Raw genomic sequence first — 15,108 nt, 5'->3', positions numbered from 1 at the left:
TACCATTGGCAAGCTACTGTCTCTTTCAAGCATCATCGTAGGTGTGATATTAAAAATCTGCTTTTCACTAAGCTCAAACACAATTTGAAAATTAATTAAAATTGTCTGTAATAAAGCCATCATTGTGAGGTTGCATAAAGTCAGATTATGCACAATTTCATGATCTTGGCCGCTGTTAGTGTAAAATTCTACCTTCTACCTGCAGATTGAACCAAGTTAGAGAAGTGAGTTTGGATCGAGAACCTTTTCTGTCTAAAGTTAAAGTGCCAGTAATAGATTAAAGTAAAAGAAACCTATTGAATGAATAATAACTCCTGCAGAGAACAGTTTTTCAAGAAAAATGGCAGATGGAAACGTTATAATTCGAAGCTCGCAGTCTTTCTACTAAATGTGTGTGTGTGCTGAAAATAAATCAGTTTTTTCGGCTCAGCCCTGGCTCTGTAAATTGAAAACAAAAATAAATGGTGCGGACCGCACCACACAACACTGCGTGAGCAGTCTGTAAACATCACTCCACGACACATTAAGAGACGTGCTAGCGACAGACGCCACGACTCAGGGGTTTCGTCCTCGTGGTTAGCGCGTCCGTCTCCTGTAACCGAGGTTCAAGCCCCCGACCAGTGCAGTCCAAAAAAATCAACAACAAAATAATCTTTCTCCAAAATCGCTCACTGCCGCTTTTAAACTTCCACGGCACCAAACACGCTAAACACGCTAAACACGCCGCTTCAACGGCTGAAGATCAAACGTGAAAGATTTGTGCAACGTGAAAGATTTGTGTCAACAAATTGTCGACAAATCACCCTGTAAGTTTTATAAGAAAAAGTTGACTTTGTTTCATAGCTAGTTTAAGAATAATTGAAGACGGCATTCGTTTTATTCTGCTCTCTTTGTCTCTAACAATCTAACGTCCCTCCTCTGAGGTCGAACAGTTTTTGACTCGTAGTCAAATTCCAGCGCGACTGCTGCGATTGATTCTGAATGACTTGTTAAAATACAGGCCCATAATTCATCTGTCAGCTGACTGCTACTGTCTGTTTATTAACACACGTGTGTGTGTGTGTGTGTGTGTGTGTGTGTGTGTGTGTGTGTGTGTGTGTGTGTGTGTGTGTGTGTGTGTGTGTGTGTGTGTGTGTGTGTGTGTGTGTGTGTGTGTGTGTGTGTGTGTGTGTGTGTGTGTGTGTGTGTGTGTGTGTGTGTGTGTGTGTGTGTGTGTGTGCGCGCGCGCGCTCAGTGTCCGACAAAACCGGTGTCATGCGTCAACCTGCTGACTGGTTAAGTGGTTGTCATGCCTGTTGGCTGCCCACTGCTGGTTTGCACTGTTGAGGCTGAGGTCAAATTAAAAATCCACAACAAAATTGCATGGCATTCATTTAATTGACACTAATGAGGGAGAGGGAGGGTGGAGGAGGAGGAGGAGGAGAGAGAAAGAGAGAGATAAAGGGAAGCAGTGTTTTCTCTGTCAGTGGGTGAAAGCAGTGCAGGAATGCTGCTGTTGCTGAAAAGTCAGTCGAAAGTCTAGATCGGTTTGAAAAGTGGTGCGTTTTTATGTGATATATGGTGTGGACTTTGAAAAACACTGGGGGGGAAACAAAGTGTCTGGAATAAAGCTGCAAGAGATTAGTAATCGATTACTAAATTAATCACCAACTATTTTCATAATTGATTAATCGGTTCAAGTAGTTTTTATGAAAAAAAAAGTCAAAATTCTCTGATTTCAGCTTCTTACATGTAAATATTTTAGCGATGAATTGGTTCAAGTAGTTTTTATGGGATAAAAAGTCAAATTCTATTATATTTTCTGGTTTCTTTGCTCTATGACAGTAAACTGAATATCTTTGATGTGTCAAACAAAACATAATCTTGGGGTTTTTGGGGAAACACGATCGCCATTTTTCACCATTTTATGACAATTTCATTTAACTGTATTATTCTATACATTATACCTTCATATAATGTATGTATTTGATACTGGTCAGTAATATTTTAGGATAAGATCTAGGATGGAAGGAAAAATAATCGACAGATGAATCAATAATGAAAATTAGAGCTGCAACAGTTCATCGATTTATCGACTACTAAATTAATCGGCAACTATTTTGATGACGATTAATCGGTTTAAGTGTTTTTTATGGAAAATTTTTTTTCTCAGATTTCAGCTTCTTAAATGGATATTTAATTTAATATTTTCTGGTTTCTTTGCTCCTCTATGACAGTAAACTAAACAAAAACCAAACATCTCACCATTTTATGACATCTTATGGACCAAACAACTAATCCATTAATCGAGAAAATAATTGACAGATGAGTGGACAATGAAAATAATTGTTAGTTGCAGCCTTAGTCTGGAATAACCTCCCAAGTTTGTGAAGATGGCCCCTGGAAAGTTGAGCGTCAGATACACCAAAGGAAACTGGCATATCACCAACCTTTTTTGAAAATCCACCTTAGCCTGAACACCTGAATCGCATAAAACACTGACCGACGCCAGGCGCCGGCTGGAGGAGCCCTCCGGGGATGATGTCATATTTTCTCTCTCTCTCTCTCTGTGTGTGTGTGTGTGTGTGTGTGTGTGTGTGTGTGTGTGTGTGTGTGTGTGTGTGTGTGTGTGTGTGTGTGTGTGTGTGTGTGTGTGTGTGTGTGTGTGTGTGTGTGTGTGTGTGTGTGTGTGTGTGTGTGTGTGTGTGTGTGTGTGTGACAGACTAGGTAGAAGTTTTGCGAGAGCCATATGTGAGGTGTGTGACGCAGTGTGTGTGTATGTATGCATGCGTGTGTGTGTTGTTGCTGGGTGAAAAACTCTATAGTTAGGTCCCTCCCTCCCCTGTCTCCAAGTTACCATGGGGACAGGAGGTAACTGTGTGTCTGTGTGTGTGTGTATGTGTGTTTGGCTATCATAAGCAGTGAATTGGTAGCTTTTCGTAGCAGACTGCATTCGGAGAAACAGGGAAGTCAACCACTTGGTCTCTGCATCTCTGTCTCTCTCCCTCTCTCCCTGTTTCTGTGTGTCTCTCTCTCTCTCGCGCTCACAGTTTTTTGTCTGTCTCTCTGTGGTCGATCGACAGGGGTTTTTATAGTCATGGCGGAGAGCTCAGAGCTGATGAATGAAACTCCTGGAACCACAGGCAGACAGGCCTCAGGCTAACGCTAACTGTGTGTGTGTGTGTGTGTGTGTGTGTGTGTGTGTGTGTGTGTGTGTGTGTGTGTGTGTGTGTGTGTGTGTGTGTGTGTGTGTGTGTGTGTGTGTGTGTGTGTGTGTGTGTGTGTGTGTGTGTGTGTGTGTGTGTGTGTGTGTGTGTGTGTGTGTGTGTGTGTGTGTGTGTGCGTGCGTGCGTGCTGTACTGTGTGTATGTTTATACACGTTAATGTTGAGTGTGTGTGTGAACACGCCCTTTTTTCTTTTGTGCATGTTTGTTCGTTCTTCTGTTTGGCGTTTGAAGCTTTAGTCAGCTGTTGACGAAATCTGTGTGTGTGTGTTTGTGTGCGTGTGTGTGTTTACGATTGATTTCCCTCTTTCTGTGACTACATAATAATTTTTTTATGCTTTTCAGTTGTGATTGTCGTTCTCACAAATTCATGCTGTGTGTAAATTGCCTTTTAAATGATGTGATGTCAATCATTGTATATTTCTGGGATGTGGAACTACTAACTGTATCTTCAGGATTAGAGTATTAACACGTTCAGTAATCATTAGCTTATTTATTGATTATTCCTGCATATGTTAACAGAGCCAGATTCAACAAAAATACCCCATACAGTCCAGAACGTACAATACATTTGTCACCGTTGCATCATTGAGTGTATGATCTCCTCCTCCCTGCTGGCTGATGGTGACACTTTTGGGCATGGCGGCCCCTCGGCTGCTGTCACACGACATTACCCGTCAGTGTGACGTATCACTCTTGACGGTTGTGAAAACTCATTATAAGATGCAGCTGAATGCGTACGGTCGTCCTCATCCTGATTGTTTTTAAAATATCCCTTCTGCTAATCTCTCTCTGTCTCTCTGTTTCATGTCAAAGAACGTTACAGTCGGTGATAGGGCGGCAACTGACGATTATTGTGATTATCGATATAAATTGTTGATTATTTTCTCGATTAATATATTAGTTGTTTGGTTCATAAAATGGTGAAACCTCAAACCTCAAGATGGTGATTTTATTGTCCACACACCAAAAATGTTTAGTTTTACTGTCATAGAGGAGCAAAGAAACCAGAAATATTCACATTTAAGAAGGTGAAATCAGAGAATTTTTACTTTTTTTCCTCATAAAAACTACTTGAACCGATTAATCAATTATCAATTATTAAAGTAGTAGTCTATTACTAATCGATTAACTGTTGCAGCTCTAGTCTGTATATGTCTTGTTGTTGTTGTTGTTGTTGTTGTTGTGACATTTCTCATCATGATTTTCACCCGCTCTGTGTTTGTCGTGTGTCAGTTCTACCTGCAGGACACGAAAAGCAGCAATGGCACATTCATCAACAGCCAGAGGTTGAGCCGCGGCTCGGAGGAGAGTCCGCCCTGCGAGGTGCTCTCCGGGGACATCATTCAGTTCGGTGTCGACGTCACTGAGAACACACGCAAAGGTACGTGCCCATGTGGAAAGATATGTTTACTCACAGATGAGTATTTAAGAAGACATAACAATGTTTATATTTGCAGCAGAATTGAAAGAAATCAACATAAGGCACTTTTTCCTTCCTCTACCAGCCTTGTTGTTGATACGACCCTGGAATAATAATTACATTTTGACTAAACCTCAAGTTGTGCTGCAGGGCTCATTGTGCTTCGGTCATAGACGACATAAGGTGCACACACACATACACACACACATAAACAGATGATATCGAGGTCAAATTTTCAGCTCCACTTGTATTGCTTTTGTGCTGGACACCCGGCGGCCATTCAACCTGCACTGGACCTCATTCATATGTGTTTCTAAAACTGAAATAACATCACTGCTAAAACCACATCAATCACATAGAACCTTGTACAACAAGCCTGTAATAAACCTCACATTTATTATGTTCACCTTTATCAGGACTGTGCCAGGAAGGTGTTGTGTTCTTTTCTGTAATTATTGTGGTAATTTTGTTTTATACTGTGTTATATGGTAATGTGTGTATGGGAGACTTGAGATGGAGAATGGCTGGAGGAGGTAGTTCAGATGGTGAACAGTCCTCACACACATCAGTGTTAGTTTTTAAAGATATGAGAAGTGCTGCATTTAATTTTTAAATAGTCGATGGGTGATGGTATTGTTCAGGACTTCTCTATCAGGATGATGATGATGAAGGACTTCATCGCCGAAGTCAAACTCTCTCCTGACACGTTGCTCGTCTTTGTCTGTGTTCCACAGTCACCCATGGCTGCATTGTGTCAACAATCAAACTCTTCTTACCTGATGGGACGGAGGCACGCCGGCGAAGCGAGTAAGCATTCTCACCCGTTAACATCGATCCACGAAGCCCTTCGTAGTTTTCAGTGCCAAATATATTGAGTTTTAAAAACTCCTTAGTGGTTTAAAGGCTAGAGTGTCTGTCTGCTTTCCTACACACAAACACACACACGCCTGCACGCACGCTCACACACACACACACACACACACACACACACACACACACACACACACACACACACACACACACCAAACTCTTCTGCTTGCATAGTGATGTGATTATTGTCAGTCTAGTTGTTGATGAGGACAACCATTCTGTTTAGAAGCCCCGAGGGAAATTGTCTGTGTCTCTTTTGAAATCTCTTGCTAAAGTTGGTCAAGTGGTCATTTGATGTTTGCTTTGCTCCATGCTGAGAGTTTGAGAATGAAGGATCCTTGCTAACAAACAATTGGATCATGAATGTGTGTGTGCGTAGAGTAAAACAGGCCGTAGCAGACCATCAGCGGTCGCAGCATGCAGCTTCCTACTGTACTCTTTGTGTGTGTGTGTGTGTGTTTGTAATTAGCTGCTGTAGATACTGCGTGGTGTGTGTGTGTGTGTGTGTGTGTGTGTGTGTGTGTGTGTGTGTGTGTGTGTGTGTGTGTGTGTGTGTGTGTGTGTGTGTGTGTGTGTGTGTGTGTGTGTGTGTGTGTGTGTGTGTGTGTGTGTGTGTGTGTGTGTGTGTGTGTGTGTGTGTGTGTGTGTGTGTGTGTGTGCGCGTGCGCGTGCGTGCGTAAGAGAGTAAGAGAGTAAGAGAGTGTGTGTGAGAGAGTGAGTGAGAGAAAGAGAAGACGGTCCAGGGTGGGCAGTACCATCTGCCGCTCTGCTGTCCAGCTCCCAATCTAGAAAAAGGCCAATGAGCATCCTGACGATTATCGACTGCAAATACAGTCTCCTTTGTTCTGCTCTGCTCAACTTTCTCTCCATTTACTTCAGGAAAAAAAAAAAAAACATCACCTGAGGTCAATCATAAATCAGATCGTTCAGTAAACTAGTCATTTACTGGAGCAACGAGCTTGAGTTGAGTTGTGGTGGTTAAGCGAAAAGCTCTTCAGTCAGGACGTCTCTGAAGCCGTCATGCGCACCTCCAGCAGGTCAAATGTTAGTCAATGGACCTTTCCACTAATCAAGGGCAGTGTGCAGCTCTGTGTCTAATAACGTGCAGCTGGAGAGAGCGACGTGAAACCGATTTAGACAGATTTATTAATAGCTAAAGAATCTTTCTGCTCCCTGGTGATGGCATTAACCCTCTGGATGTCTGCCAAACCGTCTGCTCACACACTGTAAGTATATCACGTACTGTACGTACAGTAGAGGGAATCTGTCCTTTGAAATCTTCAGTCAGTCGTTAACTCTGTTCACAACCTGGAAAACTAACAGGAATAGTCTGATTACTTTTTTTTCCTTTGAAAAAGAAACGTGTCCTTTTTTTCCAACTTTGGCCCCTGTTCACACCTGGCGTCCATCTTTGGTGATGTGTTCACTAGATGTCCAGTTGTGTGAACACGGACGACTCAGCTGACGTCCTCTGGGGTTCATTTCATAATGAACCAAAAATATTTTCATACTTCTCTCAGTTTTATTCGTGTGGCCGCAACATTTTCAAATGACCAAAAATCTTATTTAATTATAACATTGCTTCACTTACCCCTCCTTGTCCTGCCCACACTGACACACAGACGCACGCAGACAACAGAAAGGCAAGGATTGACTCAGTAATTATCTTTGTACTGTAGGTGTGAACCAGTGAAAAACTCACAGGAAGAGTTTGATTAATGTCCCTTTGAGTTCCGCAGTAAAACTGTAATAAAAAAGATTTTCGACTTCCAAAACGCTCCGTCGCTCTTGCATAGCTGCAGTCCGAGCCGCTTCCATAAAATTTTATGAAATACATTCAGAAAAAAATACTGTTTGAACACACCCATCGCTAATGCAAAACACCTGCTGTGACATCACTGCGTGTAGCAGCGTTCTGCCCGTGAATCAGAGAGGAGTCATTACACACACACACACACACACACACACACACACACACACACACACACACACACACAGAACAACACGAGAATCCATTTACATTCACACAGATGAGTCACAACATTGAAAACCCAGCAACTGTTTTTAAACTCGATACGAGATTTATATCTCGCAGTTTTTTTGTCCCAGGAAATAGAGACTTCTTCTTTTATCGAGTGAAAAATGTTTCTACCAGGTACAAATATGACTCTAAAATACTGAAGCCATACCTCCGGAGTGTTTCAGGTTTAACCACCGTTGTTTACTCACTTGCCATGTTTCCTTAAACACCCACAAACTCTCGCGCGCACACTCACACTCACACACACACACACACACACACACACACACCTGTGTGGTAAGCGAGAATTTTTCCGTTTTCAGGTGGGTGGAGCTTTTTGAATGTCTGCTCTTGATGAGATATATTGACGGTATTTAGAAACTGATAACTAACTTGGTGTTGCATGCGGCGGCAGAGTTATCTGGCAAACCTTTGGTCTCCCACGGACCTTAGACGTTGTCTAGAAATAAAGCTGTAGAGAGGAGAGTCAGTCGGGGTGGAGCTTACAGTGGCTTGCGCAAGTCAAAGGAAGAAAATCTGCCGTTTTTCCTCAAAGGAGGGGGCGGAGCAAAGAGTAGAAAAGAAAGAAAGACATTTTTTGTTATGGAATGACTTCACTCACGCTGTGGGGAAAAAAAGCAGAGAGGAACATGCTGCTCGTTCAGAAACCAGGAGAGAAAATGAAGTGAAAAGGAGAAGGGTTCGTTTTCCTCACGTGAGCAGCTGAATCGGGCTGAGACAAGAGGCCAAACCCCCTGAACTTTGTCCTGTGACAAATCACACACACAGGAAGACGACCTGACAGGTAAATGTCTCTTCTGTCAAGAATCTAAAAACCAGGACTTGTAGACTCTGACGCTGCCGATCAGGCCGAGGCACGCAGCCGATTGTTTACAGTCAAATACTAACATCACTTCACCATGTGGAGCTGGAACTGTTAGTACACGGAGTGATTTATATCCTGTCATGAGATTAAGCGGGAAGAGTTTTCTCGTGGTTTGTTCAGATGACTGAAGCAGCAGCAGCAGCTTTGAAGGAAAGCATCCCTTAGTCTTGAGTGGTGAGGCCAAGGTGTCCGATAAAACTATTCCTGAGTTTTGGCATAAACTAAACAGCAACTTTTTTGATTTTCTGTCAATTTCATTCCATCTGTTACTTATTAAAGAGGCATTAAGCGTTTTTGGAGAAAGCTTGTTTCTCTCTTTGTTGATGTTGTTGATTTTAATGCCCTGGCTGGGCCGCGATCATGCGACCTCCGGTATGCGAGTCCGATGATGCACTGACCACTAGGCCAAAACCGCAGAGTCGCAGCGCCACCCACTAACACGTCTCCTAATTTGTCGACATGTGATGTTTACTAACTGCACTGCAGTGTTGTGTGGTGCAGCCCGCACCATTTTTCTGTTTTCGATATTACAGAGCCAGTGCTGAGCCGAAAACCCAGATTTTTTTTTGACCGTGATGAAATATTCACTGATTTTTAACAAGAACTTTATTGATTGAGAATCGCTTACTGCCACTTTAAGTCTAATACATTCTGGAAAACACAGAAAAGTGCCTGTCACAATATCCTAGACCAGAGTGTAAAGGGGCCATTTGCACCAACTGGTCTTAAGCTAAGTCGTAACTTGACGTCTCAGAACCCTCTCTATCATCAACTTACTCCGACGCCGATTCAAACGTATCTCTTATTATAAGTCTTCGTCACTGCACACATGTTACAGGTGCAGTTCTAACAGTGGAAAGGGGCTTTTTGATTCATGAACTAAAAAAAGATGAGCGTGAGAACGGCATCCTCCAACTGCGATGCAGTTTTATTGACAGAGCTGCTGGCAGGAAATAAACCGACAATATGAGCAGTGATGTCTGTGGTGATGAAAACTGAAGCGAGGCCGAACCGCTGTGACCGAATGAATGAAGCTGGAACATTGCTGTAACTACACAGGGAGATTGTGTCATTATGGACGAGTATTCTGCATGTAAATATGTATACTTTTTAGAACATTTGCTTAACTTAAATGTGCTAAATGTAGCCTCTAAATGTAGGTGAAGCTCGATAATAAAAATCAACAAGACGACCAACTTTGTCTTATGTGGTAAAAACGACCACATCGACTGTTTCCTTAAAATGGCGTCTCTACATGTGACAGGTGGGTGGTACGCCACAAATCCTTTTAGCCTCATATGAATCGTGCGGTTTCATTTGTGCATGGCTGATGAGCTTGTTAAGGTCAGGGTGATGGTTAGTGTTCGGTTGACATGGCAGAGAATAAAAGCAAAACCGTTGAAATATATAAACTAAATTCCACTTGTTTAAAAGTGGAGTATTTTGTGTGAGGCTCTGCTGGGCCTTTTCTTATTAATCATCACCTATGGACACAGACAATTTGAATGCTGATAGTCAAAACATGTTAAAAAGTAGAAGAGGGGAATGTTTTTCACAGTAATCTGACAATGATACAACACCACATGTTATTAAATGTTTATGTATGTACATTAGGCAGGAATTAAACTCATAGACTTACTTAAAATGCATTATTGTATTTATTATATCTTGAACTAGTATTTTACAACTATATTTTTTACAAAGTATTGTAAAAAATACATTACTTTTAGATAAATTAATTATGAAATTTTGGTTGCTGCTTGGTAGCTAATCTAGTAGATGAATTTGGAAAGAGAGGTTTTGTTATTCCCTCACAGTTTGTTGTCGGAGCTGCTGCCTCCGTCTCTCCTGCTGGTTAGTAGTTATACATTAACAGAGTCAGTTTACTTTTGCCCACAGTCAAGTTTACCTTCATTCCTGAACTCTCACTTCCAGGTGAACTCTGACTTATCTTTCATCAACTCCGGCTAAAACAAGCTTGTGACTGTGTGCTTTTTTCATAGATACAGTACTTTGGATAAAAGTCGAAAATCCGTTTCTCTCCGACCCACGGTGCAATAACCTACAAAGATAATATATGCCATAAAAAAATTCTAAATAGGGCAAAAGTAAGACAAAACCAATCGGTATAGGAAACTAAAGAAATTTAAAATGTGCAACATAGAGGACTACATATTGTACAACGTGTGCAATATACAGGAAACAAAAGAAATTGAAACTGCAATATAATGCACATAAAGTGCAGACTAAATATAATACATGTAAAAGGTATTATTTACCTTTTACAATACTTTGTATTGGTCAAAAGTAAATAGAGGGTCTGCACTTAAATATGTGCATTTTACATCACTGCTATTGATTCAAGTAGTGACGTCAGACCCTGCTCAGTCAGTGTGTTTCCTCTGTGAGCATTGACCAGAGCATCGTTCTTTTTACAAATGATACAGGACTTTTTGGCAAGACTGTAATGTGTTTCTTAAACTTGACTGTCACATTTGAGGTGTTGGTGTGTGTGTGTGTGAGTGTTTGTTTGTTTCAAGGCTTTAGCTAAAAATATTTTTCTTATCACAACTGTGAAGTCCGAGGTTTTTTTTTTTTTCACGCGGTGAAGGCGACTTCATATGCCGAGGTGAGGTTTTTGTTTCAATGCGGAGGAGACGACGAGTCACAAGACCTCCAAGAACTGTCTTTTTTTTCTCCTCCCCTTCTTCTGTCGCCGTGGTTACTCCACGTGTCTTCCCGCCCTTCTGTTTCCATGGTGACAAACTGTTTTCTCCTCTTTCTCTCTCTCTCTTCCTTCCAGTGTCATCCAGGCTCCTTTACCACTACCTGTAGACAAGGTAAGAAACACAAATGTGTGTGTTGTCGTCGTCGTCATCTTCCTGTCCCGTGTGCAAGTTGTTTGTCTCAGATTTCCGTGTGTGTGTGTGTGTGTGTGTGTGTGTGTGTGTGTGTGTGTGTGTGTGTGTGTGTGTGTGTGTGTGTGTGTGTGTGTGTGTGTGTGTGTGTGTGTGTGTGTGTGTGTGTGTGTGTTCATAGTCACAAACACATAAGAAGTCTGTGTACAGCGACTCACACACGTAGTGGAGTAGTCAGCTGATTGAGGAATGCAGGGATCGCCGCCAGTTTGTGCTGCTGCACCACAGAAAATGTTTCACGTGGATCAGGGGGCAAAGTTGTTTTTTTTACTATGATTATTTTAGAATGATTATTTTCATTATTGATTAATCTGTTGATTATTTTCACGATTAATCGATCAGTCGTTTGGTTCATTAAATGGTGAATAATGTCGATCGTGTTTCCTAAACTCCAAGATGATGTTTTCTTTTGTCCACACATCAAAGACATTTAGTTTACTGCGATAGAGGAGCAAAGAAACCAGAAAATATTCACATTTAAGAAGCTGAAATCAGAGAATTTTGAGGGGTTTTGTTCATAAAAACTACTTGAACCGATCACTCTATTATCAAAATAGTTGGCGATTAACTGTAGCAGCTCTAAAACTATTTAAACCTTTTAAATTCACCGAAGGTGCAGTGGCCTGTTTGTCTTCTGTCGTCTGATGCCGTTCGATCAGGAGGCGTGATCTTCTTGTTCCTTTTTTTCAATCACAAACGTTTAATACACTCACACTGTGCCACACGTTTCCGTGGCTTCCTCTGCCGCCTCACCCACCCTGCTCTGTCTCCCTCCAGCAGTGAGAACAACAGGGCCTCAGTGTAACCTGTCTGAGGAATGTGGGCTGGGGCGAACTTTGTGTGTGTGTGTGTGTGTGTGTGTGTGTGTGTGTGTGTGCGTGTGCGTGCGTGCGTGCGTGCGTGCGTGAGCGCGCCAGGGAGGAGCAGTGATTAAATTTGAACCACTTGTCTAACATAATTAATTGTCCTAAAGCAGGATCCTTGCACCTCCCAGGTCTCAATTGGGACACACATACTGAGTCACATGCTCAGAAACACACACACACACACACACACACACACACACACACACACACACACACACATCCCCGGCTGTCACATTGACTTAAGCTGGAAACGTACTGAATGCACAGGCAGAATGTGTGTGTGTGTGTGGGGGGGGGGGGGGGTTTAACTCGACTGCCCAAAACTTTGGACCACGAATCAGTTGAGACACCTGCCTGAGGAATAGTTTCAACACTTTGCTCCTCTGAGACGGTAAACTGAATATCTTTGCTGTGTGGACAAAACAAAACATCATGTTGGAGTTCGGGGAAACACGATCGACATTTTTCACCATTTTATGACATTTTATGGACCAAACAACTGATCGATTGATCGAGAAAATAATCGACAGATTAATCGATTATAAAAACAATCGTTATTTGCAGCCCTATATCAAGGTTAAGTTTGAGATAAAGAGATCGTAACCCGTCAACGAGCCCAAACTACTGAGCAAGGATTTCTTTTTACCGATATCTGATTATGCCGATATTTTAACTCATTTGTATGAGAGATATATATATATATACACACTCTTATAATTGCAGGGATCATTGAGTCTCTAATGTAGTGGAATTAACATATTATTACGCATTACTCTTATTGTCTTGGCCCACTGGCAAATGCAACCGTAAAATACAAAGCTTAAAATTATAGAAATATTCATTCCTTGTGCAAAATACGAAAAATACTTAAAAGTACATTATGTAAAACACGGCAACATTTTTATCATGACAAATGCTTTTAGACAAAACAAGTAAAAAAAAATGTATAAGCAGCTTCAGTCCCTACCAGGGGGAATGCGGGATATTGGATTTTTGCCGATATCCGATTAGTTAATTTTAAAGTTAATATTGGCCGATACTGTGCCGATATTATTGTGCATCCTTCCTACTGACTAATCAGATCACTGGAAAACCAAAGTCATCCTTCTAAAGGATCCTGACTGGTACAAAAGAGTTCAGAGTAATGTGAGATATTAATAATAATAAGGCGCAGCAGATATTGAGCTCCGGAAGTGAATTTCCCGTTCCCGTTTTAATGAAATCCTTATATAAAGATGTCACCAGATGTCCCTAGTATTCAGAGTAACCCACAAAATGTGTGAGTAACAGGTAGAAAAAATATTAATATGAATTTCCCAGACACAGCATATGCAGGGCTCATCCCCAGTGCTACTGAATTCTATGATCAAACTTTGAAATGAATGTTTGTATCCTTCTTCCCTTGCTCGTGTCTCTGATGTTTCCCTCGTCGCCTTTGATGTGTGTCTTTGTGCGTTGTCACTGTCAGTGTGTTTGTGTGTTTGTGAACCTCCAGACAACTGTCAATATGCTTCCATGCTGTGTGTTTTCTCTAGGTTGCAGCCAACACTCCCAGTATGTATTCTCAGGAACTGTTCCAGCTCTCCCAGTATCTGCAGGTAACACACCGACACCACCTACTGGCCATCATGTGCAGTTACACTGAAAATAATGAGGCACTAAATCTGAGCAGTCAAGTCGGGGGTTTTTTTTTTATTAGGAATCAGAAATGTCGAGATAAAATAAAAAAAATGATTGTTTAAACAAATCTTGATCTTTTTCATTTCGCTGTTAACAAAATGAGGACGAGAGCTAAATAAATACGCCCACAGAGGTTCTGCCAAGGCGAAATCTCAAGACGACCACGATCCCCATCTTCCTGATTCGACTGCATCAATTTTTTCCCATTACACAAACCGATTGCTTCTGTCGAGCTATTGGTTGAGGCTGTGTTCTTGGGCCACAGTGGCAGATACATATATATATATATATATATATATATATATATATATATAAAAAATCTGTCAATGATTCCTAAAAGGTCCTTATCAAACCTTTATAACAAAGAAATGTAATTGAGGCTTGATATTTTAGTTAAACCATATACTTTATCAGAAATAACTATAAATTGAATTTTTTTTTACAAATACAACCAAATAAATAGAATTTGAATTAAGAAAATAAACATTTATTTAACCTAAAATGTACATTTAAAGGCTCATAACTGTTAATATATAAACACATCGGACAATACTAACATGTCTGTGAAAGGCTATTATCGACCGATATTATGGGCAAACCGATTATATCGGTCGGGCTCTAATTAAAATGTGGTGGAAAAGCGAAAGAGGAGCGGTGGTAGATGTAGCGACTTTTTTTATAGTAGTGCTGTCGTTTTGATTGGTTCGAAAGAAGTTGTCGTTTGATAGTGTACAACGACAACGCACCCTTACCCCCTAACCACAACTGTAACCAAATGAAACGCACCATTTAAAAGCTTAAAAAAGTGTAAAATCAAAGAAAATATGTGAGATGTTACGCTGCTTATTCTGTTCTAGTTATTTGTACCGTGTTCCTCGGTCGCAGACGTAACCTCCTCTATGTTCCTCCTGATTAACTGTATTTTTGTTCCTCGTGACTCATTGATGACCCGTCTCTCTCTTGCCAGGAGGCCTTACACAGAGAGCAGATGTTGGAGCAGAAGCTAGCCACTCTGCAGCGTCTGCTAGCCACAACTCAGGAGGCCTCGGAGAGCAGCTGGCAGGTAGGAAGTACCTCTGTCTCACTATAGCATGTAACATGACGCATTTCCCGATATACGTCTGACATGCGGCGTTACTCCGGCTGTTTCTTTTCTTTTATAACTGGCAGTTTATCCTTTGGTCAGTTTTTTTCTGCACATTTATTTGCTCCACTTTCTGCATCAAACTGTTTTTTTCCCGC

General features: G+C 41.3%; 2 protein-coding genes across 15 annotated transcripts in view; both read left to right on the top strand.

Annotated features, from left to right (window-relative positions):
* The window catches only part of LOC118308749 (NACHT, LRR and PYD domains-containing protein 12-like), a 988,189-nt gene that overhangs the window by 278,928 nt on the left and 694,153 nt on the right, over nt 1–15,108 (top strand). The gene's annotated exons all lie outside the window — the stretch shown is intronic.
* The window catches only part of slmapa (sarcolemma associated protein a), a 48,352-nt gene that overhangs the window by 11,698 nt on the left and 21,546 nt on the right, over nt 1–15,108 (top strand). For 12 of the 13 annotated variants that reach the window (XM_035630116.2, XM_035630114.2, XM_035630122.2 and 9 more), the window contains exons 2-6: nt 4,440–4,587; nt 5,361–5,433; nt 11,206–11,242; nt 13,722–13,784; nt 14,834–14,929. In XM_035630116.2, the coding sequence (XP_035486009.2) occupies nt 4,440–4,587; nt 5,361–5,433; nt 11,206–11,242; nt 13,722–13,784; nt 14,834–14,929 (417 nt within the window). Of the gene's footprint in view, nt 1–4,439; nt 4,588–5,360; nt 5,434–8,046; nt 8,322–11,205; nt 11,243–13,721; nt 13,785–14,833; nt 14,930–15,108 lie in introns of those variants that run through there. The other variant, XM_035630123.2, reaches the window with a different exon arrangement.

The sequence above is a fragment of the Scophthalmus maximus genome, chromosome 6, assembly GCF_022379125.1.
Source record: "Scophthalmus maximus strain ysfricsl-2021 chromosome 6, ASM2237912v1, whole genome shotgun sequence".
NCBI classification, from domain to species: Eukaryota; Metazoa; Chordata; class Actinopteri; order Pleuronectiformes; family Scophthalmidae; genus Scophthalmus; species Scophthalmus maximus.
The sequence above is the reverse complement of the archived record's forward strand: the minus strand, read 5'-3'. Positions and strand labels throughout refer to the sequence as shown.